The 27,938-nt window shown below is 36.1% G+C and overlaps 1 protein-coding gene across 1 annotated transcript in view; it reads right to left on the bottom strand.

Annotated features, from left to right (window-relative positions):
* The window catches only part of SMG1 (SMG1 nonsense mediated mRNA decay associated PI3K related kinase), a 96,899-nt gene that overhangs the window by 29,677 nt on the left and 39,284 nt on the right, over positions 1-27,938 (bottom strand). The window contains exons 9-33 of the mRNA XM_069486880.1: positions 27,534-27,631; positions 25,565-25,738; positions 23,613-23,837; positions 22,266-22,367; positions 21,009-21,278; positions 19,156-19,286; positions 18,823-18,984; positions 18,254-18,372; positions 17,698-17,785; positions 17,507-17,608; positions 16,870-17,010; positions 16,109-16,308; positions 15,490-15,686; positions 15,156-15,320; positions 14,241-14,395; positions 12,338-12,480; positions 11,983-12,184; positions 8,593-8,702; positions 7,755-7,902; positions 7,211-7,370; positions 6,363-6,483; positions 2,946-3,194; positions 2,313-2,597; positions 1,091-1,235; positions 835-973 (exon numbers count right to left, since the gene is read on the bottom strand). Of these exons, the coding sequence (XP_069342981.1) occupies positions 835-973; positions 1,091-1,235; positions 2,313-2,597; positions 2,946-3,194; positions 6,363-6,483; positions 7,211-7,370; positions 7,755-7,902; positions 8,593-8,702; positions 11,983-12,184; positions 12,338-12,480; positions 14,241-14,395; positions 15,156-15,320; positions 15,490-15,686; positions 16,109-16,308; positions 16,870-17,010; positions 17,507-17,608; positions 17,698-17,785; positions 18,254-18,372; positions 18,823-18,984; positions 19,156-19,286; positions 21,009-21,278; positions 22,266-22,367; positions 23,613-23,837; positions 25,565-25,738; positions 27,534-27,631 (4,031 nt within the window). The remainder of the gene's footprint in view (positions 1-834; positions 974-1,090; positions 1,236-2,312; positions 2,598-2,945; positions 3,195-6,362; positions 6,484-7,210; positions 7,371-7,754; positions 7,903-8,592; positions 8,703-11,982; positions 12,185-12,337; positions 12,481-14,240; positions 14,396-15,155; positions 15,321-15,489; positions 15,687-16,108; positions 16,309-16,869; positions 17,011-17,506; positions 17,609-17,697; positions 17,786-18,253; positions 18,373-18,822; positions 18,985-19,155; positions 19,287-21,008; positions 21,279-22,265; positions 22,368-23,612; positions 23,838-25,564; positions 25,739-27,533; positions 27,632-27,938) is intronic.

The raw sequence follows: 27,938 nt of genomic DNA, 5'->3' as shown, positions 1-27,938 counted from the left end.
AGCTTTCAACCTAGGGTAAAGAACCTAATTTCTGATTAGAAGAGCAATTCAGAGAAATTTAATTTACATAAAATGAACTTCAACCATTTTTTTAAAGAGAGCGGGTCTCCCTCTGTCGCCCAGGCTAGACTGGAATGCAGTCACACCATCATAGCTCACTGCAGCCTCAAACTCCTGGGCTCAGGTGATTCTCCTGCTCAACCTCCCAAATAACAAGGACTGCAGGCATGTGTCACCACATCTGGCTAATTTTTCTACTTTTTGTAAAGACGGAGTTTCACTATGTTGGCCAAGCTGGTCTTGAACTCCTGGCCTCAAGCAATCCTCCCAGAGTGCTGGGATTATAGGTGTGAGCCACCATACCCAGCCTCTACCTATTCTTAAATAGGATCCTAAGGAAATACCTTGATTTCTCAAAAAATTATATTCATCTTAAAGGTCAAAGATTTTGCGGGTATTTTTGTTTATTTGATTGTTTTTACTTGAGATAGGATTTCACTTTGCTGCCCAGGCTGCAGTGCAGTGGTGCAAACATAGTTCACTGCAGCCGTGAAATCCTGGGTTCTAGCAATCCTCCCACGTCAGCCTGCCAAGTAGCTAGGACTATAGGCATGTACCAGCATGCCCAGCTAGTTTTTTTTTAAAAAAAATCTTTCAAGAGATGGGGTCTCACTACGTTGCCCAGGATAAAACTCAAAAGTTTTTATTCGCAACAATTGCCTAAATCTCATTCAGTATTTAATCAAGTATATGTGGTCAATTTTCTCAGAATCAGTAAGTTGGAATAGCGATCTTGACACTACCACCCCAGGCACTGTATTATATTTTCCTTGCCTGAATTCCCGCTGGCCGACATACAGCTTGTCCAAGAATACCATATATTCTTTCTTTCTCTTCTTCAGTTATAGTATCTGGAAGCAGATTTTGAACTTCAGATTTTTCTCTAGGCAGCAGACGGACACCTTCTCCCTGACTATAAATATAAACGAGTCTTCAGTATTTTAGCTACCAAAACTTTACCATATCAGCAGACACTTTAAATGTCTATTTTGCAGTGCATTAAATAAATTACATATTTAAATGTACATACCTGGCATTGTCAACCACTTTTCTGCCCCACCTATAAGCCCAACTAGCCAGTGCTGCCCAAGATTTGGCTACTTCAGGTGCCTGTACTGAAGACAGGTGATATAACTGTCCCAAAATGAAGTCAGGTTCTCCAACTCCAATATGTACTGCCATGATGAGAAAAAATAATAAAAGAACTCAGCAATGTTACATTCATAAATTCCTAATGGCCTTTACATTAGCATTTCAGATTTTTATCTGCAAACAATAAGTTCCACAATATTATCATACATAATAAGGCAGAAATTTGGATTATGATTTCTAAAAGGTTGGTATGTTGAAATCAATCAGCTGGCTTCACAAGCTTAGATTATCATCTGTGGAACACATCAATGTCTTTCATGATGCTAAACTCATGAACGGTTCAGGTGTCAGACGAGCTATAGAAGGTCTTGCATTCTGGATTTGCTGGCTATTTCCTCACTATGAGTACACCATCTCATCCATAGAGATTTATGAGGCACAAATCTTTATTCCCATGTTAGAGGTGAGGAAATTGCTTGCTATAGTGCATTTGCCAAGATGGTGATTTATAATGATCATAAGATACCACTTATGAGTATCAAGATCTTATAAAACATATATTAGAATTATTTTATAAGACCACTGTAAGTTATTAAAATCCTAGGCTTCAGAACAACACAATGAACGTATATTCTCATGTTTCGACTAAGAGATTAATTATCTCCCAAACTGTAAAAATAGGACGATGGTGCCTACTACAACAGGCCCTCAAACATTGATTGAATGAATCAACTACTTGCCAGGTAATTTTCTGTTACTAGCACTAGTGTCAGAATGGGAAACTTGAATCTTTCTATAGTTGCTGTGTTCCACCAATAAAAGGAAACACAGGCTACTATTTTACATCTCTGTTGCTCTTTCTAGTGTGAGATGATATTTTAGACACCAGGGCAGGAGGAGCTTAATGCCAGTAAAAACATCTGAGTCCATAAAAGCAACTTGAATCTGAAAGGCTGGATGTATGGCCTGGAGGCAGAGTTCAGTGACATCAAAGGGCATTAGAACCTAAATATGTTTTAGTTACTCTCGAGTAATGTAATACCCTAAATTCCCATAGGCATACGTTCTGTGGCAAATTATGGCCAGCATAACATTATAAACTTTAAAATAGGGGGAAATGTAGTCCTAAAATTATTTTAAAGCTAATAAAGAAACCTTACCTGTGGATTCACTCTCAATCCGAGGGTACTCTTCTTCCACTGTATTACCAGATGGCAGTTCTATTAAAGTAAGTATGTTTTTAGACAAAGTGGACAGACCCGAGACAGTCTGCTGTTGCTGAGCTCTGTAAACCTGTTTCAGCTGTCCTGAAATCTCTTTCCATTCTGCCTGGATCCATTTAGCCAGTGTCAGAATGGACTTAGCAACTGCATATTCAGCTTTTGCAGACTTGCAGAAAGATATGGCACAAGAACTCAACATTTCCATTGCATGTGTTGACTGGCCTATAGAAAACCAAAAAATCAACACTTAGAACCCGTAAAAGCAAATGACTGACATTACTTCAGTGTAAAATAATGAATTTTTTACAACATGTAAATTCAGTGGTAATCAATGATCTCTGGAAACATTTCTTACTTTAATACATTATAACAAAATTATTTCTTTTAAAAGCACTGAATTATAGAGATAAATCTATTACAAACAACTTACTTTTCAGGACACAAATGTTTTGTAACCACTGGTAATATTCAACTTTTCTATTAATATTACTACCTTATACCATACACAATAACATTCATAAACATGATTTTTATTACACTGATGTATTAACCATAATTCATTTTACTAACCTGCTGTATATAGCAATTTGGTTTTTTCAATATCAAGTTCAGGCCCCCATTTTTCATCCACTTGACCCTGAGTTGATAGTTTTTTAAAATGCTGGACTAAATCTTGTGCAGTGGTGGTCTTTCCCAGCTGAACTTCACTGCATTGTGCCAGTAGTCTTGTTGCGAGTGACACATTCCCCCGTTTTCTAGCAAATTTTGCTGCTGTTAGACCTAATTCCATGAGATGGCTTCTAATTGGGACTGTATGTTCTGAAGAAAAGAAAACATTTCATTACTCCCTGATTTGTCTTACCCCAGACTGCAGGGAAACAAGGCCAGAAAATTCTTCCCTAACGATTCCCCTTCCCCACAACCTCCCAAAACAAAGACAACTCACGCATAAGTCCCTAGCAGCTAGCAAAGCATGCTTGGCATACAATGAATAGTAGGTGTTTGTTGAATTAAATGTATACAATGAAGTGGAGAAAAATGAAATCATTCACTATAAGAAATTATCTTTTTAGTTTCTGAATCTTTAGTAAAGAGCTGAGGCCAATGGGTGGGGTAACGCTAAACCACCCCCTTTTCTTCTGTAAGCACCCACTTCCTCTGACCACATAACCCTCTCCTGGTTTTCCTGCTACCTTGCTAAGAACACTTCTTAGTCTCCCTCTCTTCCACTACCCATCCATTAAAACTAGTGGGGCTGGGCTCCATCCTAGGCTCTCTACTCCCCTCACTCTGCACACTCTCTCTGAACATTATCATCTGCTCCTGTGGCTTCAATTACCATACAAATGCTGGTGACTCTTCAATCTTTACCTGACTTCTGACTTCCACCTGCCACCTGGTCACTTACACTGTAGGTTTTTCACCAGCACTCCAACTTAAAATTCGTTTTCTACCAACCTCCAAACCTTTTGCTCCCTTCTCCTGTGTTCCCCTTCTCAAGGAAAGACACAAGATCAACCCAGTTTTTTGAGCAGGTATCCGGCAATCATCTTAAACTTTACTTTCAGCTCTCATCTCCCATTTGCTTATTTCTGTCCCTGCTGTCATCCCCTAGTTATCTTCTTTAGCAGGGACTTCAGCCTAACTGCTCCCTTTGCCCCCATTCTTATCTTCTTCTAATCCAGTCTCTAACTTGCAACTGAAATACTACACAAAGGTAACTGAACATTTAGCCTTCTTGCTTAAAATCCTCTGATGGATTCCCATTGACATTCTGACAAAGCCCAAAATCCTGAATTTGGCTTGCAAGGCAATGATGCCTTGCATTCCACTCCAATCTCAATCTCATCCAGCTCCATCTCTTATTTTACAATCCCTCAGGCAAACTGAGTCATCTAAGAACGTTTCAGTATTTTCTCTGGCCTTCACACATGATGTTTTTTCTAGCCAAATCAGCCTGCCTTCTTTCTCATCTCTACCCTCCTCAAGTTTCAGCTTAAATGTTACTTCCTTTCCAAGTCCTTTTCTGATTCCTAGGATTAAATCAGGTGCCCCTGTTTTATGTTCCTTTAGCATCATGCACATGTACTTCCACTCAACACACCATAGTGTTATTCCTTGTTTGATGTCAGTTTTCCTTGCTAGAATCTAGAATCCCCTTGATCCTAGAAATGCAGAAAACAGGCTTATCTTGTTCACCATTATATTCCAACATCAAAGCACAGTACCTGACACAAAGCACACTTGATCAACACTTGTTGAATAAAGAAACAAAAATGAGGAGAAATGGAGTTCTGTCTCTGAATATAACTGATGGGTTACTGACCTTTTCTTCCCAATTTTAAAACTTGTTTGATATGAGAAGGATTGGAAAGGAGATGATGGTACTTGCAAAAGCCCTGTTACATGCCTTGCTCTGTGCTAGCTAGGGCTTTTATATACCTCCTCTCGTCTCATAAAATCCTTGCAACAATCTCAAAAGTGGGATAATCCCCCCATATAACTTAAAAGGAAAGCAGTTCAGAAGTTTAATGGTTTGCCCAAAGGTCCCTACTTTGCAAATACTGGGTCAACGCTCCAAACCCAGGTCTGTTTGGCAGTCAGGGGACATATGAGTCATAGTTACAAAAGTCATCACCCTGCAGTACAAGTCTATATCTTGACAGTTGGCTTACTTGACATTTAATACTAAAATGTACTCAGTAATACCAGCTACCAGGTTTTCAACTGCAATTCCAGAGCACTCTGGCAACTTTTTTATTTTAGAGCAATAAAGTAAACTGCTAGCATCCTTTTAACATAACAGACATTTCTTTCTTTAAAAAGACATATAATGGGGCAGAAGGGCAGAGGCAAAAACCTACCTCATGGGTACAATGAACACTATTCAGGTAAGGGGCATACTTATAGCCCTGACTCTAGCATTACAAAAGCAATCCACATAACAAAAACATTTGTAGCCCTTAATATTCTGAAATTAAAAAAATTAAAGTCATAAATATTTATATAAACAATTCTCTAGCTATTTATTTGGAATATTTAATACATAACATTCACAGTACACTTTAGGTAACAAAACTTACGTTCAGAACACAAAAACAAGTTTTATGACTTCTTTATAAGTAAGTGAAAGGTTTTTTTCTTTTTTTTAATCCACCGCTAAGAGTCATACGGAAAAGTGGGTAAAAGATTTGAACAGATATTTGAAAAATACGATATACAATGGTCACTATGCAAATGAAAAGATGCTCAACATCATCATCAGGAAAATGTAAACAAAACCATGAGATATTATTACACATCCACTCCAATGATTAAAATTAAAAAGACAATACCAAAGAGGTAGAACAACTGGAACTTTTATAAGATGCCAGAAGGAATTTTAAACATATAACTTGATAGGAAATTGTCTATTTTGAAAGTTAAACTATGTGATCAAACAATTTTACTTTTGGCATTTACTCAAGAGACACAAATATATGTCCACTCAAAGACTTGTACATGAATGTGCCCAGCAACTTTATACTTAACAGCCCAATGTGAAAAAAACCTAAATATCTATCAAAGGATGAAAACAGAAATAAATTGTGGAACAGAAATAAATTGCGGTATATGCATACAATGTAAACACTATTCAACAACAAAAAGGACGGTATTTCTGATACATGCAAGATGAGTGAACCTTAAAAATACCATGCTGAGCAAGAGAAGCCAGACACAGGAGAACTTACTGCATGATTCCACTTATGTGAAGCTTTAGTAAAGGCAAGTCTAAGCTACAATGATAAAACCCAAATCGGTAATTGCCTAGGACAGGGGCGAATGAGAAAGAGGCACAAGGGAACCTTCTAGGGTGAGATAAACATTCTACATCTTGATTATACTGGCGGTTACAGAAGTAAAGACATTAAAACTCACTGAACTATGCACTTAAAATGTGTCATTTTTATCTCAATACAGCTAATTTAAAACAATAAAACTACTTACCTTTGATTTTCTCCAACAACTGATTCTGGTACATAGTATATCTTAATGCCTGCATCCATGGCCTCACATCATGCTGTTTACATGAACGTAAAGCTTCATTGAAGAGTGGAATAAGACAGTCCTGCCACAGAAAAACTAAGATTACTTAATGTAAAACAGGCTCCCTGTGTTTGTAGACACACTGCTACAAAGTAAGACCTTTCCTTTGTTCTATAGTATAGTGTTGGTAAGTCCAATATAGGTTGGCTCCTTCAGAACTATTCCAGTTTTATCTATCAAACTATCCCCTTTCATCATTTATCTTCTAATTTTTTACACGCTAAAAGAAAACTTTGTTTTGCAGGGCGAACAAATTTTTCAGAATATTAAGTCCAAAGTATCATCCATAAAGCACACCACAAAAAAAATAATCATATTTACTGTAAAGCAGAAGCTAAACTGGAGAAAAACAAAGACTATAATTCCTCTGGGAAGGTCCCATCTTTGGCTGAACTTTATCCTATCTGGGAGGAGGAAAGGATGTCTTTGTTTGAGTCAAATCTAAAATTTACATAATCTGCCTAAAGGAATTATCTTTATATACAACTCCCCCGTACACCAAAAAAAGAAAAAAAAAAAAAAAATGGAGCAATTAGCCATCCTTGAGATATTACTTTAGGTTCTTCATGTGCCCCACATACTTCTCTCAGATCAAAGTCTGCCTGAAAGTGGCATTTCAGATTTCTGGATTTACTAGCTTGTCTAACTACAAATGCTATTTTTAAAACTCGAAAAATAAGGTCTTTGTTCTAAAGTAATGATTATTAATGTGCATACGAATATGCTCATAAAAATACACATACACACACCTCTGTTGAAAGTCTGTTAGAAACTGTGTTCTCCAAAGCAGATGAGCAATACAGCTGTAAGGTACTCAGAACTGGCAAGGACTGTGAAACCGTTAAAGTAGAAAGTCTCAGTGGTCCAATAGCTATGCGGGATGTTTGCTTCAAGTATTTTACCACGTTTCTGAAACAAAAGATTCACTGTCAATTAGTTAATGAAGTTTTTCAACCTGTAACCACTGAAGAAATAAAGCAGCTAAGAAGCTACCATAGTAGCATGCAGAGTTGGGGGGAGCAAGAGGTGCAGCCAGCCAGCTCTGTAGTAAAATGATATTATCAAGTCAAGATATTTGATTTCAGGGGCTTTTACATTTTATTTTCAACTTCAGTCACTGTTGGCAAGTGGCGTTCACATATCATATTGCTTCTATGACGAAAACAAAGCTATTAGCATTAGTATTTAGCATTAATATAAGCTAGTAACTGTCTCCTTCCAGCCCTCTCCATCCCATGTCATTTATCCTATGATACACATGATGTATATTTACCTCCTTAAGACTAAACTTACTCAGTTATAGACTGCCACTTCTGGTCTTGATCTATGTGGTTTAAAGCAGTTGCCAGACAAACAGAACTTCTCAACAACTGCACTTCAATGGATTTCTGAAGTTCCCTTGGATCTGGACTTAACATGTTAGGCAGCAGTTTTTTCATATCTACAGAGAAGTTAAATAAATTTCATTAAGTTAATTAGCTTTTATTGTACAGAATGATAGTATATTTTGATAAACATTTGACAATGAACAACAATACCTCTTTTCATATTTAAGTTCAGGCAGCTAACCACTGTAATTACGGATTTCTTATAGCTATATAAGAATCATTACCTCATATAAAATTACTATATCTCAGACCCCTAAAAATCAGTTGCCTTCAAAGGCTCAAAAATCAGTACATCAACCTACTATATAAAGGTGCAAATCAAGCCCTACAATAGCAGATCTTATTGAATCTAGCAAATCAATACACACACACAGAATACTCATAAAACTTTATTATAACATTTTACAAAACGTTCCACTTGTGATAAAGAACTTAATGAGCCACAAGATGAAAATCAAGAAAAAAATTTAATCTTTATAAAGAAAAATATTTAGCTTAAACACTATACTTTTTCAAACTAAATGGCTAGAAAAAAGTATTAATGTAGCCTTTTTTTATTTTAAAGTTTGCTTCATCTTAATTAAACTGTTTTCCATTTGCCAAAATTTGTTGTTTCTTATGGGACTCTGCCCCCAAATAAATGTAAAATGCCTTCCTGATTTTCCAGTAGAATATACTAAGCCAAACATTTTGAGCAACTTGTCCACAAAAATTATCAATTTTAAAATTATTTTCTCAAATACCTATTTTTTCTTTTGATCCTCCAGCAAGTAGATTGATATTTTCTCCTGGTAACAATTCTAACTGCTCAGTACATTCAACAAATTCTCCAGACTCAAAACTGCTTAGTGATCTGTAATTAAAATATTGGTTAGCTTGTATTACACCCTATCCAGCCTGTGTACCATTCAAAAAAATAAAACAAATTCCAGAAAGACAGTACAGTACACAGCATTCTTCTGAAGAAATTCCTTCCACGAGTATGCCACCATTTTTGTTTTCATGTCAAAGATGTGACTACCAACTTAATTAGCACTGAAACTGGAGTGGTAAACAGGAAAGACACAGCTATAGACCTTCAGTTGTACTTACTCAACCCTCCGTGTCTCCTTCCTCTTTTTGTGTGTTGCAGCCTGTTATCCCCAGGGCCTGGTCAACACACTGACCGCAGATCTCTGCAGGGCAACTTCAACACCCAGTTATCTCCCAGCTGCTGCTGAACTCTTTGCACCATTCCTCACGGATAGCGTGAGTCCCTGCAGGTCTCCTCCCATCTCAATCCCGTACCTCAGTCCTGCCTACTTTCGCTGTTGACATCCCTCCCTGACTCCCTTTTTCACCTGTTTCTCTTCTTTCAAAGAATTCTTCCTTTCCACCTCCTCACTTTACTTTAAAAAATGACAACACCTCTGAAACTGCTTCCTACTGTCCTGCAGCACCAATGCCAGGTAGCAGGGCCTCATCCTTGCAACTCCACGCTACTACTTTCAGATCCTTCACTCTCCCCATTTCTACAACACCTGCTCTCCAACTAGGAATAAGACTTACAGTTTCTCACTCTCTTTTCCAACTCTGCCCATCCCTCTTCCCTGACCACTTGGCCTGAAGCCAGCACTGTACATCATACACCGGCTTCTACCTAGATTAATGCAACCACGGGCTCCTCAGAGGAGCCTTGATTATTGGGCACTGATGAACTGCTGAGTTTTGGTAACCAACACATTTATCATTTCTGCCACTACGGGGTCCTGAGTCCTCACCAGTGGCAGGTTCTATTGTCCCCACTGCTCTACAATGCCCTACACTTTCAGCTAATGACTGACTCTTTAGGGAAGAAAAAACAAAAAAACCCCACAGGCTTTACTTCCCTCTACCCTTACTCGCAATCCACCATACACTCCCCAACCTCTGTCTATACCCAACTTTAACTGCTTTCCTTCAGCCACAGAAAAAGTGAGCTCTGATTAATCCTTTTATCAATGTTCTTCCTACTGTTTCTTCAACTTTTGCTTTCTAGTGGCTCCTTCTCCTTGGCCTAAAAGAGCACTAATCCCTCCAACACAAAATAAACACATGTTCTTCCACTTCCACTCCTTGACTTTAAGAAAAACTCACTGACCACATAACTTACCTCAAGCTTTTCATTTTCAAATTTCTCTACCATTCAAAATTATTCAACCTGGCTTCATCTCTTTATCTCTCTACAAAATTCTTCCTTACACTCCCTGGAGCCTATGACAAGGCTGACTGCTCCCACCTGGATCTCCTACATCTAAGACACTTCCTTCCTCTTGGTCCTTGTGTTTTCTTCAATGGCTTCCTCTGTCATCCCTTCACAAAATACTAAAACCTTGGCCTTCTTTCTTTTTCACTCACTGTTCTCTAGACACTGATCTCTGGTTTCGTAGCTTACAAAGGCTCTAGATCATAGACAGGAAAAAGGAAAGAGGACTTTTACTTATCACCCATACACTAATGATCCCCAAATATCTCTAGCTTAGACTTTCTCCTTAATTCCAAATCCAATTCTTAGCCGCTTACCCAACAATCTCATCTGTATGTTTCATTCGCATCTTAAACATGCCTTAGTGTTCTCTATGTGTTCTTCCTTTAGTTAACAGGATCTTTTCTCCTCCCTCTACCATTGCTCCTGCAAATTAATGGTCTACATGCCTCCCACTCTACACACCTCCAGCAATCTCTTTAACACACAGTAGAGTGAACCACCAAGTCAGGTCAGAACACATCTCTGTTCAAATCCCACCTGAGATTTTCCATTTTACTAGGAGTAAACAAAGTCCTTTTCTCAGTTCCTGGCTACTTTCAGCCCTTATCTCCTATTATTAAGGCTGCCCCAACCACGTCGGCCTCCTAGCTGTTTCCAGAACACTCCAAGCCCATCATTCTCACATCAGCTCTGTTCCCTTCGGTCTGTGCCAATATGGCATCCTCATGGGCATTCCCTGACCTTGTGTCTTCCCCTACTAGAAAGTCAGCTTTAACTTTACCTGCTTTCTTTGAGGCATAGAAAAGATAAGGTACAAGTAACGTTGCTATCAACATTCTATATCCTGCTCCTTCAAACTTTGCTTTAAAAGGTTAGAATTCATGTCTGTTTTATGTACTGCTCTGTCCCACTGCCTGGCATGCAGTACATGCTCAATAAAGAAATCACAGGTTAACCCATTTACCAGTAGAAGGCAAGCACATCATACAAAGTCTAATGACCTTTATTTTCCCAGCCAAGTGTCTGGGACACAGTGAGTACTCAACTTTGAATCACAGGATTAATAAATGCACAGAGGACTGAGAAGAAGAAATGAGACAAAAGAGTTTAATTTGCAGATGTTCACAAACTCGGTCCTCATTTGAACAAATGTTTTTGATACATTCAAACCTAATTTAGAAACAAAGCCATCAAATGTGATCCTTTATAAAGCAGTGACAAGTGTCTCTTGATATTCATTTCTTTAATTTATTTTATTGTTTTTGGAGACAGAGTCTTGCTCTGTCGACCTGGCTAGAGTGCAGTGGCATCATCATAGCTCACTGCAACCTCAAACTGCCGGGCTCAAGCGATCCTCCTGCCTCAGCCTTCCGAATAGCTGTGACTACAGGCACGCACCACCACACACAGCTAATTTTTCTATTTTTTGTAGAGATGGGGTCTTGCTCTTGCTCAGGCTGGTCTCGAACTCCTGAGCTCTAGCAATCCTCCTGCCTTAGTCTCCCAAAGTGCTAGGATTACAGGCATGAGCCACCATGCCCGGCCTTGTACTCATTTTGGTATAATTTTCAAGCTGCATCTAGGGGTTTTTTCCCACTCTGTCCATCTTGAAGGGTGATCAGGTATCTAGGTTTTAGAACAGATTGTAAAAATCAACAGCAAGTCACTGTCTCAGCAAATATGAGTCTGCTTTCCCATTACACAAATACCTCCTCACCTCTAATGTTGGTTTCCTCTTGTAGTCATTTTTATAATGTTAGTATTATTACAAATACAGTAATTTTGTATTAGTACATTTGACCAATTATAATGTTTTTCTGCTATACCGGAAGACTTCATAGTTATTAAAAATTTGTTTGAACTGGGTTAAGTATCATAATTTATAATTGGAAAAAGCAAGCCTTACTTTATATAGTTGAAATCAGCTTTTAGATTGAGGGAAGTGGAACTGGTACTCTTTTTCAAGTCATGGATAGCATTCTGCCAGTCCTGTACAGCAGCCCAGTCAGCAATTGAGATGTAGCACTCACATGCTTTATTTCCTAAATAATTTATAACCTCAGGGGAAGACTCGGTTGGTTTAGACAGGACAGTTTTTCTGGATTCACCTGAAAGTATTTTATGAAATAAGAAGAGAGAGATTCAGAGTAATTATAAATGTTTCAAACAGCATACAAATCTAAAAATATACAATAAGATTATCACTACAAAATATTTAACTAAAAGTTTTGTTTTGTTTCACTTAAATAATGAATGCTCACCATTCAGAGAATGCTTGGGGCTGGCACTGTTACGCCCAGCGTTGGCCAACGTGAGCACAGACTTGTCAAAGCTGGAGATACAGCAATCCACACCTGTCATGGCACAGAGGTGCTCCTGGTACTCCACAGAGGCCTTTTCAAATCTTAAATGCAAATTGAAGCAGTTTTATTTTAAATACACATATCTCATTCTCAAAAAAAATAATAGTGAAAGAATGGATTACTCAATCAATGAAGCCAAGACAATGAGATAACTATTCTGCAGGGGGGTAAATCAGATCCCTTCCTCACAACAAGTGAAACTGAACTAAATTCAAAGATAGTTAAATGTTAAAAAATACAAGACAGCATAAAATAACTAGTAGAAAATATTGATAAGAAACTGATGTCAATGTGTAGAAAAGCTATGTTGAAGGATAAATGCAAAAAAGAATACACAACGTAACAGATCTAACTGCATAAGGACACTTCTGGGTGTCTAAAATACAACATAAACATTAAAAACAAATTAAAATAAATTAGACAACATCAATAATCTTAGTGTATAATAAAATCTCACAGATTAATAAAGGAAGAAGAAAGAGGCCATGAAGACAACCCATGTTTTGAAAAATCAGAAATGGTCACTATATGCAGCACAGTTCCATGTCACTAATAAATAAGGAAATATAAACTACAGCTATTTTCACTGACGCTTGTGGCAGGGTTCTTGTTTCTCAGTGATCCAAAGTAAGGGAAGGGGGTCCTCTACCATTAGGGTAAAAATTGCAGCCATCTTTTCTGTAGGTTAACTTAGCAATAGAAGGTATGATAAGCCTTAGGGTCTACAGCCTTTCTTCTAGTAAACAGACTTGTACAAATGGATTCCAAAAAAGTAATCAGAAATGAGCAAAGGTTTTAAGTGCCATGGTGCATGCATTAAGATTAGCAAGGTGGGGCATGATGGCTCATGTTTGTAATTCCAGAGAGACCCCATCTCTACAAAAAATAGAAAAATAAAAAAATTAGCCACACATGGTGGTGCACGTGCCTGTAGTTCCAGCTACTCGGGAGGAAGACTGAGCCAGGAGGATTGCTAGAGCCCAGGAATTGGAGGTTGCAGTGAGCTGTGATGGCGACACTGCACTCCAGCAGCCTGGGCGACAAACCAAAACTTTGTCTCAACAAAAAAGAGGAAAAAAAGATTGGTAAAAAACATCTGAATCAACCTTAATGTCCAAATTAATGTCCAACAAGGAATATTAAATTATGGTACACTCATAAATACAATGCTCCATTAAAAATCGTGTTGTAGAATATTAAACATGGAAAAATATTTTAAATAGTGTTGAGTGGAAAAAGCAAGTCATAAAACCATGTACCTATGTACACTGCTGTTTCTGTAAAAACAGGGGGAAAAAACTATGAAAGAAAAGGGATTGAGAAAAGCATATATACCAAAACTAACAGTTACCATAAGGAGATGGAATTATAAGCAGGTCTTTATTTTCCTAAATTTTCAAGATTTAGTTAAACTAACATAAATGAGCACAGACTATATGGTATATGCTCCTTTACCTAGAGGAATTAAGTGAGTTTGGATGTAGAGTTCACAGGACTAATGAGCAAATACTCTGGCAATAAATGGTAATTTGTACCAGATACTGATATTAAGGATCAAGCTCAGGGCAGGTCTTGATTTATAGTATGAATTCTTATTAATTCCTAAATAAGAAAGGCATTTAACTATTGCTGCTAAAGAACAGATTAACGATGGATGCTTCCTGGTAAAGTGATTTATAGCAAGCTTCAATTGCTGAAATTGAACAAAACTGTTTCAACATTTAATTACAATGTTAGCCAGTAATACAAGGGATTTAAACATAAAGTAATCCTATCACCCCTTTCATTCCTTCCAACTTACCTCCCTTCAGCCTGTTGGGCCACTGAGTTAATCCAGAGAAGATTTTTCCCAACAATAGAAGATGACCAGACAGCAATTCCCTGTATAGCTTCAGGACAATGAAGTTCACACAATGCTTCTACCACCATCATAATGGTTACTTCCAATTCATTCCCCTGAAAATGGCATTCAGAAAAATTAATCACAGACCTCAATACTATTAAAATTCAAATCCCTACTAAATTTAAAACTACTAATCACAGATTAAGCCTATTTAAAGTCAAATGTATTTAACAATTATTTTCACATTAGTTCGCTTAGAATTCTTAAAATATTACATATGAAATAACAGCCACAAAAGGTAACAAATAGAACCTTAGCAGCACATGGGTATTAATCTCCGCCAATCCCTCCCAAATGTTACCCAAACATTTAACCTGTGGCCTCTGTAAGAATAACACATTACTCCATGTGTTATTAAAAGAAAGGAAAAATTAAATAGAAATAAACACAAATTAAAGAATAATTAACTTCATGTCTTTGAATGTTACTTACTGGCATTACCTCAATCAGTAAAAATTCTGTTATTTTTGGATTCCATTTATTTATTGTGAACCCACTTACAAATCAGGAATTATTCAAGTATTTTCCCATACATTTTAAGAATTGTTTCTCCCATAAACAAATTCCTTAGAATTACCTTTAAAGTTCTAACCTTTAAGCCTAAGAAATGCATATTTTTTAACATGGTCTATGTACAAAACATAAAAAGGTGACTCTGGCAGTTGTTGCTTTTACAAAATATAGGTTCAAAAGCTTTGAAAATGAATCAAAGTTTTAACTTATTTTATCCCTAGATTAAATCATACCAAAAAAATTAAACCTATGGTTTTCTAATGAACAGATTTTTTAAAAATCCCAAACATACCACTTTACCTGAGATAGGTTATTTGTCTTCATCTCTGTAAGCAAGTCAAAGCCATGTCTCACTGTCACTGCAGGCTGGCCTGCCAACAAGCCAACCCTCATGATGGAGAGTCGGATCCGGGTCAGCCAGTCTTGACAAGTTTGGCGATTGGTATAGAAAAAAGTCCTGATGACCTTTAGAAAAAAGGGAAAGAAGAGCTCAGGATTGGTTCAAATTATAGGTATAGATGTCTCAAACACACATAAACCAAATACACAAGTCTACTGTGATTTCACCTCTGCACATACTGCCCAGTTTGATCATGAAACTGCTACAAAGCAACACTATCCCATTGAAACCAACCTTCGGAGGCGATGTTAATGCATTAGCACATCCCTCATATGCATTATACATTAATTTCTCTAGATTTTCCAGATATTGCAGAAGAAGAACAAGTCTAAGTTGGTTGCTGCCGTGGCCTTCATCATTGTCTGCAGTTGTCCACTGACTAACGTCTTGATCAGGGTTTAATGTGTGAGCTGCAAGACTTCTAATGATACCTGAAAGCAAAAATAACATTCTAAATTTTTTTGAAATCTTTCAATTTGTGAAATACATTCACATTTATCAAGTGTCCTTTCTCTATCCATCATTTAAAAATAAAAAATCCCAAAATAAAAATATCTTTTTATTTTAAAAATAAAAAATCCTAAAATGAAAGATCAATAAAAGATCTTTCATTTTAGGGGAAAAAGTGTTTTCTCCACACGAATCTCCTGTTTTTGAACAAAAACCAACCATGTTGCCAATGCAACTATTTAATGAAAGCTTATTCCAACCCTCATATCTGAAAATTACTGATTGTTTAAATTATACATTCTCAAACCTTTGTTTTAACATAGATATGAAAGCCATTATTTCTTAATAGGGCTTTGAATGTATTTTCATCACAAAGTTTGAAAAAGCACAAAGAGTCATTTACCTTCAATTGTCTGGAAGGTGTCTTGAGCTCTGCCCAGTGGGGTTCTCAACTTAGAAAGGACGGTAAATTGTGCTGCTTCCCAAATAGCCCACTGCCAGAGGACAGCATCTGTCTTTAGGAGATTGCGGGGAATTGTTGTTTGGTCACGCTTATCCAACCTTTGGCAGCTATAGAATAATCTTTCTAACCAGTTGTCCTTCCTGGGAAAAGTAGTTTCATATTTAATAGTAAATGACAACTTCTTTTAATTAAAAAAAAAAAAAAAACTACAAGGGCAATGGGAATAAGCAACTTTAATTTTTCCTACTTCAAAAAGGCAAAACCTATGAAACTGAGAAACATTATAGCCAAACTCTGATTTTGGAGTCTTTTACAGTTAAAGCAGAATGGGGTATGGTATGGATGGGATATTAGGGTAAATAGCTCATGACAATTTAGCTGTCCAGATAAAACTCATTCAACGAGACTAAGCATCTCTACAATATCTATGCCCCAACCCCCTGCCCAAAGTGTTAAAGACATAGGATCAGTTAACTGTCAACCACATTTCATTACTCAATATCAAAGCCCATTTTTTTTGTTTCTACAGATGCTATCCTCAAAGCAATTTTCCTGTTGAAGAAGAAGAAAATAATCCATTTGAGAAGAATGTTACTTTCTACTCTGCCACTCTGGACACAATTTCTCCTCAAAACTGGGTGTAAGCTTAAGGTACTCTTAAAATTAGTTTTTGCAGATGAACAGTCAAAGAAATGCCTTACCCTGTTCTATGAGAGTTCCCATACAAAATAAAACTAATAACATCAGAGAAATCTTGTGGGTGGAATGTGTTACTTGGCGCTTTACTCATGTGACTTCTTAATGCTAAAGAAATTTCTTGAATTTCTGTGTGATTATTATTGCTGTAGACAGAAAATAAAGTCACTGTTATGCAAAATGTTTTAGTTAAAAGGTTATCACATGCTATAAATGGGTTATTTCCTTATTAACTGGAAGCAAAAACATACTAAAATTGAGAATTTAAAATGGATACAGACATGGTATTACAACTTCCTAATTCTAGGCTCCTAAAGCTCCCAAATCAACTTAATCAAAACAGTAAGAGATTACAGTTTAGGTTTTCAAATATGTGAACTATTAAGAAACATTTTGATACTGTATGAATTAATTTATACTAACTACTATGAGTTTATGAGGCTCATTAAAAAAATCTTTTTATTGTTATTTTCTTCGAGGTCTGCAAAATTTGATCCTTTGACACCTCTTCAATCACTGAAAAGAAGCACCATACAAGAGATGACATAGATACACTAATAGACAATTTGTCTTTTCTTAAAACTAGATAACTAGGCAGTATAAACACAGCGGGATGTCTTTGCCCCAAGACAATTGTTATACCTTAGGACAACATCTAAAGGAATTGACTTCAACAGCTTTCCAAATGCTTGTCGAATACGAGTTCCACTATGGACTAGCTGAACGCGGCAAACATCAACACACCTATGAAAAAATGAAACAGATAAAGCAATTGTGATAACATTTCCACACTATTAGGGCCAGAGTCAAAAGCCATAATCTTTAGTCCATACCTCTGTAAAAGATCATCTGGCAAGGAAGAGGACAAAGCATGCAGACTGCTGCATGCTTGCAGACAGATATTCACATCTTCAACGAGAGCTATTAGAAATTAAAAGATAGTTACTTTCAGCTTGCCAAGAGAAATTATAGGCCAGTTTGTCATAATTTTCTGAACTCCTTCACTCATTCAACAGTGAGTGCATACCATGGACTAGGAACTGTTCTTGCCTGAAATTATCACTGAAAGTAACATTTGGGGAAATGAAACGTTCAACAAAACCCACTTAAAGTAAGTGATTAGTCTTCACACACGCCTTTTTCTAAGGGAAAATTATATGGACTGTATAAACATTCACATAAGCTTAAAAAGGTGATAATCATTTTCTAAAAACTTAATTTTCCAATCAATACTAATAATGAAAAAACATCAAGACTGATTGTGTGTTAGTCATTAAAATAGGGATTATACATCTTCAGTTCAGAAAAAGCCCTCAAGTGACTACTTTCTCCTACTACCAAAGAAACATTTAAGAGTTGATGAACAAAATAAAAAAATCAGAGTCTTACTGTTGGCTAAAAGGCCTTTGCAAAATTTATGGAAAGATGGAAGAGAGAATAAAGGTGCATATGTTTCAGACTTCTTCATTAAAACAGCCACTTCCAAAGCCCAAGTCATTAACAGTTTCCTAAAATACAAAATATACAGTTGATTTTACATTTAAAAAAATAACAAAACTTTAAAAAGCCTATTCTCTCTTACACTGGTTCTTTTGGTTTTTCAAACATCTCAAGCATTAAGATACAAAAATAGAAACTACAGAAATTATTCTGTCCAAATGGTTGCATACCTTTTAAGAAAACCTCTCCAAAGTTACAAACTATAAGAAAGAGCATATAAAATCTCTACGGATACATTCTTCTACAAAACAATGGGGGTGAGGTTGAGATTTTTCACTTAATTCTTTTGGGAAAGAACAAGAAAGCCTAGATTAAATAATAAAACCAAGTTATAAAGTGTTTTACAATGACGAAGCTACTCTACCTCACTTTTGTAATCCACATTTCTTATTCTCAAATTAGAAAGGCAAACTAATAAAATTAGGGACAATTAATATTATAAAATATCACTTAGTTACCTCGTATCCTGGTTAAGGTTATCTTTCTTAAGCAATACTCCCAGAAGATTTAATATAATTGAGAAATGTTTCTTTGTAGCTGTAGTTACAGTACTGATCACAGCTCCGTCAAACAAAGAAGGAGAAGAAGAACTAAGACTACTAGATATAAAGTGGTCATGCCTGAAAGACAAAGTATGGATCATCTTTTCATCTTTAATCAAAAAAAGAAAGCCAAGTCCAAAGATAAATCAACGCATATTTCCAATTAATCTGTACATTAAAGGGATCTTCTTCTTCTTTAAAAATAAAATGCTTTGTGGTTTTTTTCTTAAGGATTTGTAAATATACTACCTTGTACAATGAGAATACAATGTGTAGAGCACGGCATATTGAATGGCAGGGAAGTGAACAGCCAGGTCGCTGTGCACAATCATCAGATTCTTACTCAGAAGTGCAAAGACGGTTGGAGACAGTGCCCACATCTGATGGTATACAAAAGAAAGTAAATTCATGTCATCTTCAAGATATTACCAGCATACAAAGAGTTTATCCTTCAAAATAGGTTTAGACATTTTAAAATTAAAATTATAGATAAACTTGGAAATAATCTAGTACACTAAACTAGAGTCATAGGCAAACACGTTGTGTGGAGACAACTCAGTAAATATCTTAAACTTTTGTGCACCAAATGGCATCTCTGTTGCAATATGGTCACTCCTCAACTCTGCCACTATAGTAAGAAAAGAGCCATAGACAAAACATAGGAATGAGAGTGGCTGTGTTTCATTCTTTGCAAAAACAGGTGGCAATGTGATGATTTCCCACACTCTGCAAATGGCACGGTGCTCTGTCCAATAAGGGAAAAAAAGGCACATTCTGCCACTCTTATGTCTTTTCCATCCTTCCCTTTTCCATTCTACTAACACACTCCCTTTCACCTGACTGCCCCATACCCACTCCCTCTCCTTGTTCCCAGAGCACAGGACATAAGCCTCCTCAAATCTGTATATAACGTGAATTCTTCAAAAACAAAATTTTAGTATGTAAAGAAGGCAAGAGTTTACCACACCCCTCCAACATAAGCCATAACTAGCAATGAGGAAGGCAGTAGCTATGGGATGATTACAAGGCAATCTGATCCAACAATATGGAGCACATGCAAGCATCAACATCAGATTTTGACTTTTCCACCCTTCTCTCTTAGAAAACTTTATCCCCTAATTACATCACATTACTTTCTACAAAACACAATGTTTTTCAACCCTGTATGGTCTCATAAAAGGGAGAAATATACAAACCACGAGCAATAATTACAAATCAAACACAGGCAACTTCAAATTTCTTTATTGTTTTTCTAAAAGAAAGAGTACAGACTGAATATCCCTTTTATTCAAAATGTTGGGACCAGAAGTGTTTCAGATTTTGTAGGGATTTCTGGACTTTAGAATATGTACATATACATGAGCTTATCGTAGGCATTTCGGGAAGCAAGTCTAAACACAAAGTGCATGTATGTTTCATACACCTTATTCACAGAGGCTAAAGGCAATTTTATAAAATATTTTTAGTAATTTTATGCATGGAACAAAGTTTGAACTTCATTTTGACTGCAACCACATATGAGGTCAGATGTGGAATTTTACACTTGTGGCATCACGCTGACGCTCGTAAAGTTTCAAATTGCAGAGCATTTCAGATTTTGGATTTTTGCATTCTAGATGCTGAACCAATAAGTGTAATGCAAATATTCCAAAATCTGAAAAAAATCTGAAACACTTCTGGTCTCACGCATTTCAGATAAGGGATACAACCTGTATGAATGTTACTAGAGAAAAGTAGCCAGTCAAAATATGTAAGACCATATGTAAGCTCTAAATTTAGTGGCGAGAAGGAAAAAAGTACCAGTGGAAGAAGACTGCATATTAAAAGAATTACACAAATTTGAGCTGTGGAAAATGTTGACAAATTTTCTATAAGCATGCTAGAGTAAACAGAGGAGACTCAGAAAAAGACATTTTCTAGAAATATAATGGCAAGAAAATATTCCTGCCAATTTCACTTATCCAGACATGTCCTAAATATGGCCATCTGTTATACAGTGATTCTGCAGACACGATGACATGCTAGTAAGTGAAGTACATAATATGTGACAAGAAAAGGCTTAACCATGAATAAAAATAATGTCATTGCAATTAAAAACTCACCCCAATTAATGAGTTTTTAGCATTTCCGATTGTAGTCAGGGCACTGAGGTCAAATATAACTACAAATTTTGCATTGTCTACATTGAATACATGATTCTTAAAAGCCTCATGTTTTATTTCAGAACAGGCATCAGGAAGTTGTAGACTATGTAGCAGGTTGTTTAGGGCACAAGTCATTTCTCCCAAAATTAACTTATAGGCAGTCTCCAAAACAGGAATATTCTTCAAGCTGAGCACTGCTTGATAAACAGCGTGGGCTACAGCAACAACCTGAAAAAGAGAAAATTCAGGCAAATGATAATTAAATGGAATATAAATCTTCTAAAATTATATGGGAAAACAAATCACTATCTGCACAGTGCTGGTGGCACAAATCAGTTTAAGACTGATAAATTCACTAACCAGAACACTTAAGATTTTAATTTTTAAAAAACCAACCTTAGGGAAGCGATAAATATCAGTAAGCTTTTTCATAAACCTTTATTACAAATAAAGGGGTACTCTAAATAAAACTGCCAGCTGGGCGCAGTGGCCCACGCCTATAATCCTAGCACTTCAGGAGGCTGAGGCACAAAGATTGCTTAAGGCCAGGAGTTCAAAAGTAGCCTGAGCAACATAGTAAGACCAGGTCTCTACAAAAAATAGAAAAATTAGCAGGGGGTGGTGGCACATGTCTACAGTCCTAGCTACTCAGGAGGATCATTTGAGCCCAGGGGTTTGAGGCTGCAGCGAGCTACAATTGTACCACTGCACTCTAGGCTGGATGACAGAGAGAGACCTTGTCTCAAAAAAAAAAAAGGAAAAAGAAAGAAACTGCCAATATGAAATTTCGTACATGGCCATGTTCAAAAACATGGTCAACATCAAAATACATATGCAAACAGCAGTTTAAGATTGTTTTTCCTACATCTACTAAGAAAGTCTCTAGTGGATTTGAGAAGCTGATAATTTTTCTTTACAACATACATAACTGAATATATAACTTCATAAAAATATCTGCTTGTTTTACCCTTAGGAAAATTTAATAAAAACAAATGATGGACGATCTGTCTAAAAGTAGTATTTGGCATATCATTTGTCAAGGTATATAGTATGATAACCAACAAATATTACCTTAAAAGAATCATTACAATCACTATCTTCTAAATTAAATACTTATCATTTCACTCAATGTCACTTATGTAGCCTACTAAACAACATTAAGTCCAACCTTCAATGACCCAAGTTATCAAAAGTCATTGTCAATGTATCACTTACCTCTTTTTCTTTATGATAACGCAAAAATAGTAGTTTAGATGATGGTATAAACAGTTTTTCTACAAATGATGATGGCAGTTTTGTATTTATCTGCTCAACAATCTAAAAGAATAAGATTTTTTAAAATGAGCTTCTCAAGTCCCAAAAAGACATGAAGATACCTTAAATGCATATTGCTATGTGAAAGAAGTTAATCGAAAAGACTACATACTATATAATTCCAACTGCAAGGCATTCCAGAAAAGGCAAAACTATGGAGACAGTAAAATGATCAGGGGTTGCCAGGGATTTGAGGGGAGGGAAGAGGAACACAAGGGATTTTTAGGGCAGTGAAACTATCCTGTATGATACTGTAATAGTGAATATATTTTATTATATTTGTCAAAATCCACAGAATGTACAACAGAGTGAACCCTAAAGGAAAATATGAACTTTAGTTTTAATATGTCAATATTTGTTCATCAACTTTAACAAATGTACCACACTAACACAAGATGTTAATGATAGGGGAAACTGTTGAGGGGGAGAGGGTACATGCGAGCTCAGTGCTTTCTGCTCAGTTTTTCAGTAAACCTAAAAACTGCTCTAAAAAGATTATCCCTTAATTAAGAAAAAAGTAGTACATTAGACTATATTTCACGGCCTTAACACTGTGACATTAAAGTGTTTTGAGACCTAAGTAGAATACATGTATTTTACACTTAAACATGGGCATTTTTTTTACAATGACAAAGAGAGGTATGACCCTGGCAGAAATGCTCAGCGGAGTGTCATCTAGAATGTGCTTTAAAATAATGCAGTTGGAGATGAAGGGACAACAAGGAGTAGGCAGAGTGGGCCACCTGGATGAAACCAGATGGGCCATTTGTTTCTAATTATAGAAGCTGAGTATTAAGTATGCAGAGATCCATTATGTTATTCTATTTTTATGTGCTTCAGAATGTCCATAAAAAAGGAGGGGAGCTTGATTCATGGTTAAGAAATTAAAGGAACAAAAACTGTAACAGAAGTTTCATATAGGAAACAAAACAAAAAACAGAGCTTTTCGAAATAGCTACCAAGTACCTTCTCTAATATAGTATTTATCAGAAGTACCAGAGACTCTAGGATGAAAGATGATGTTTCATCAAAAAAAACAAGTGAAGCTACACCTGAGGTGAGCCATCGAACACTAAAAGTAAACAGATACTAGAACAAAAAGCATGCTAGATTACATAAATAAGACTGGTTAATGTACTCTAAAAAAAAATAAAGCAAAGCCCTTAATTTCTTCTACATCAATTTAAATGTAAGAGCCTAAATAAACCAGCACATTAAAGAGCAGTAAGAAAAGAATAATTCACATACCAATGTGAGTAAATTCAAGACTGAGATGATATAATCGGTACCACGAGTCTGGCAATTCTCCAGTTGGTCTAATCCATATGTAATGACCATGTCACAATGTATAGTCATGCTAGGATCCAAGCTGCCGAGCAAAACACCAACACACTCATTAGCAGCTGTCAACACAGCCTCAGAAAAAAACACTTGGTTTGCAGCCGTCACACATCTCATTACTCTGTACAGAACCTGCAAATAGGGAAAACAAGCAGCTTTTTAAAAAAATTCACATGCTTCCACGGAGCAAGAAAGTATTTTCTATTTAATGCAGTTTCAACTGAAAATTAACTGCCAGCCTTGCCAGTAGTCTGTTAATATTCTACTTCTCAGTAGTTGAATAATAATATCTTTAGCACAATACACAAAAATGATCTGGCTTTAAAATTCCGAAAGTATTATTATGACAGGAAATGGAATTTGCCATCTTCTATTTCCCTTATACCCACTTCCTCTCTCCCCAAAGTTACTAAATGGCTGAAGCTCAGAATGAACCTTTATCATCATAAAATACATCAGGACAATAACCATATTCACATCATGGGAATAACCTGCCCATGCTTACTTCAATCTAGCTCTTGCACTTTTGGGAAATCAATATTTTAAAACTAAACACCCAAGTCACCTTAAGCTTACTGAAGTTCGTGTACTGATGGTCTCTTTAGAAACATAAGTGTTCTTATGCTTACTACATAATACCTATTAAGAATTATAAAAATCATATCATTTCCAACACACACACATACATGCCAAAATTCCCCCTAAACTATTATATAATGGTCAATGTTTATGTAAAGAATTTCCAATAAAAATAAGCTGGGATTAAAAAAAAGAAAAAGAAAAAAACCAAAACAAATAAATGCTAAAAAATATTTCTAGAATATTCAACAATCACTAAACATAGGGTTTTCTTTAATCTATCCACAGGTTTTATTAAAAATCATTTGCAACGCCCTAAAAGATCTTTATAAAACAATAAATTCAATAACTGTCCTGGAAAATAATTACGTTCTTTACACTGCCTTTATTACAACTCTAACAGATCTTCAAACAGTCACCTTTTAAACAGTAAAAATGAAGCAAAAATATTAAACCACTGTGATCAGGTTTAAAATATCAACTTGCTGTTTTACTTATCTTCAGGATCTGACATTTCTGCTCAAATACACAATTAACTTACTAAGAATTACATATATAATATCATTATTTTATCTAGCAATGTGTTCAATAACAATAAATGCTCCTAAAAAGGTATTTTTATCATAACAATAAAATTTTAATCATTTAGATTAAATCTTTTATGAGTGTTGTATCACACATGCTTCTCCCTTCTTATTCAAACAGAGTACAATGTCTGGGGTTCATTTCTCATGTCTATTACACTGAACTACTCACTGGACTATACTACTACAGTGCAGCTAATGTTTGAGGCTGCTGAAGCGTGGCAATCCAGCTCCCTCTTGTAACTGGTCTCAGACTAGTATATATTTTAAATTTGTGTATCTTTATATTCTTTGATGTCAGGCTACCAAAGAACATAAAGATGTACAAATTTCATAAGGATTTCATCCTGTCATGCTCAAAGAAAATGACTTTTTGAGGCTTTTCCTATAGTGTGTTAACCTTAATATGTTGCAAAACTAAAAGGAGACTCGATAATATAAAAGTAAAATTATAATAATTATTATAAAACAAAAGACAAAGATTTTAAAATTCAGAGTGACCTTTCTTCCATAGGGGTGGGGATGGGAGGAGGATGATACAGAGCAGGATTCCCTACTTTTCTATTTGCGAAAGCAGCCAGACACATACATACATACATACAAAATAAGTAACACAGTTCACTAGGTAAGGAGAATCATTTACAATACAAAGCAATTTTATTTTTGAATGACACTTGAATTCCTAAAGATACTTACATCTGTTACATATGCCTCAGTAATTGGAGGACCCCGAATTGGGCTGAAGCGTTCCCCAATGCTTCTCACCACAGTACTAAATACCCGGAGAAGCGCTGCCAGCTTTGGTAATGACACTGATGGAGGAGGGATGTCTTCATCCACTGATTCCCCAGAGGCCACATGGCTGAGGTCCTAGATGTGAATTCACAGCATTCTTATTTAAGTAGTACATTGTTTTTAAAAAAAAAAAAAGGGAGAGAGAAGAACTCACAATTTTTAAATCATAATTTCAGAAGGGATTCTTCAAAAATTACAAGGCATTCTGGCCCAAAAGAGAAGAAAACATATGACTCTAAATTAAAACAATGGGTTTTACCTATCTAATTATTTAAATAAGCCAACATTAAACCCAAGATAACAGATTAAGGAATTATCTCTTATACCAACTCAGAAAGGTATTGGGGGGAAAAAAATCCTATTACACACGCTCTAGTTGTATTAATATTATAGGTATAAACAAAGCCAGAAGCTTTTGCCATTCCTAAATTATTTTTCTGCCAAAATCTCACTCTAGGTATTCTTTAAGCCACTCAACATTAAGTTGTCCACAGCAACATTAAGCACATGGAAAGAGCAAAGGGGGTGGGGAGGGAGGAATAAAAAAAACTATAAGACCTAGCCTACAAATTTATAATCTAATTAAGAAAGTGAGATATGCTCAAAGGAAAAGATTAGCAAAAGAAATGGGATACTAGAATCAATATATACTTGCATATAAGTAAACACCAAAATAACAGAAGAGAATGCAATCTTAAGTCCCTACAAACTAAAACATGTGGGTTCTGAGAGGCAGATCACAAAACTGGCTAGGAAAAACAGACATTCTAGGTGTCAGGGCAAAGAAAAAAACAGAAGCAAAATAATTTCTTGCTTTACTCTCTAAGAGGGCAAACGGATACAGTTTAAAGTAGTGAAATCTTATTGGCTATAAGTAGCAAAAGTGTGTTTAAAAAAAAGAGGAGGCCAAATCTTTATGGAAGCCGTGAACACTAAGCAAGAATTATGTTAGACCTGAATAAGGGAGAAATTCAAAGAGATGGCAGAGAGTAAAGCCAAGACAGTGGGGCCAGAAAAGCCAAGCACCAATGACAGTTTTTAGCAGCACCCCTAAAGCCACCACACTGTACTCGCACAGCTGCAAAGCTGGCTGAAGCCAAGGCTCACCCTCCAAAGCATGATTCAAGATCAATATAAGAGGAGAGCCTTTACGGGCTTTTTTTTTTTTTTTTTTAAACAAACACAACATCAATTCACCTTACTTTTGAGACTCTTGGTAACAAAAAATAAGAATGAACTACAGAAAACGTCTTCAGAAAAATACCAGCTACTAAGAGTATGTCACGCTTTTCAAAACATCAGGCCTGCAATTTTTCTTTTAGCCTTTTTAGTAATTGTGCTGGTAACTTAAAACATATGAAACAAATTAAAATATTGCAATGGTCTTGTAATTTCTGCTTAAATATCAGGTGATCTGAATTATTTTAAAATAAAGTCCAGCACAGTTTAAGATTGGGGTTTTTTTTTTAAGAGATGGAGTCTTGCTATGTTGCCCAGACTAGAGTACAGCGGTGCAATCACAGCTCACTGCAGCCTCCAACCTGTGGACTCAAGCGATCCTCCCACCTCAGCCTCCCAAGTAACTAGGACTATAGGTCTGTGTGTCACTATGCTCAGCTAATTTTTTTTTTTTTTTTGAGACAGGATCTTGCTATGTTGGCCAGGCTGGCCTCAAGCCATCCTCCTGCCTTAGCCTCTCAAGTACATGAGATTACAGGTGGGAGCTGCCAAGCCTGGCTTGTGTTTTTTCGTGGTTTTTTTTTGTTTGTTTGTTTTGTTTTGTTTTTTTTAGCTTCAAAAGGATATCTTAGCTTCAGATGTTTTTCTTAACCAAAATTTTAAGAAATAAATTAGCCTTCTGTAGACTCACCTCAGCATATGCCTCCATATCTTCTAGAAATTGACCAAGGAGAGTAGTAGAAAATGCAAGATCAGCTACCCAAAATGGCTCCAAACTCTGTAACCATCCTTGGAATCAGAATAAATTTTTAAAGAGTAGGAAAAAAAACACAAACACAAAAAATAGAAATTAAAAAATAGTCAAGATACTTGTTTTTTAAAGTGTCTGGTTTTTAATTTGTTTACCCTTAAAACATGCCCTATTATCATAAATTGACTGTTAACTGTTCAAACATGCTGATCATGACTAACCAAAGCCTTTTTCAATGCTGCAAAAATTAATATTCTCCAGAAATTAAGATGGAAATCTCATTTCCTTATTTTTTAATCAGATTTGATATCTATATTATTCCTATACATGACTTAAAACTAAAAT

This window comes from Eulemur rufifrons, chromosome 14 (genome assembly GCF_041146395.1).
Source record: "Eulemur rufifrons isolate Redbay chromosome 14, OSU_ERuf_1, whole genome shotgun sequence".
Lineage (NCBI taxonomy): Eukaryota > Metazoa > Chordata > Mammalia > Primates > Lemuridae > Eulemur > Eulemur rufifrons.
This window is presented reverse-complemented; position numbering and strand designations above follow the sequence as displayed.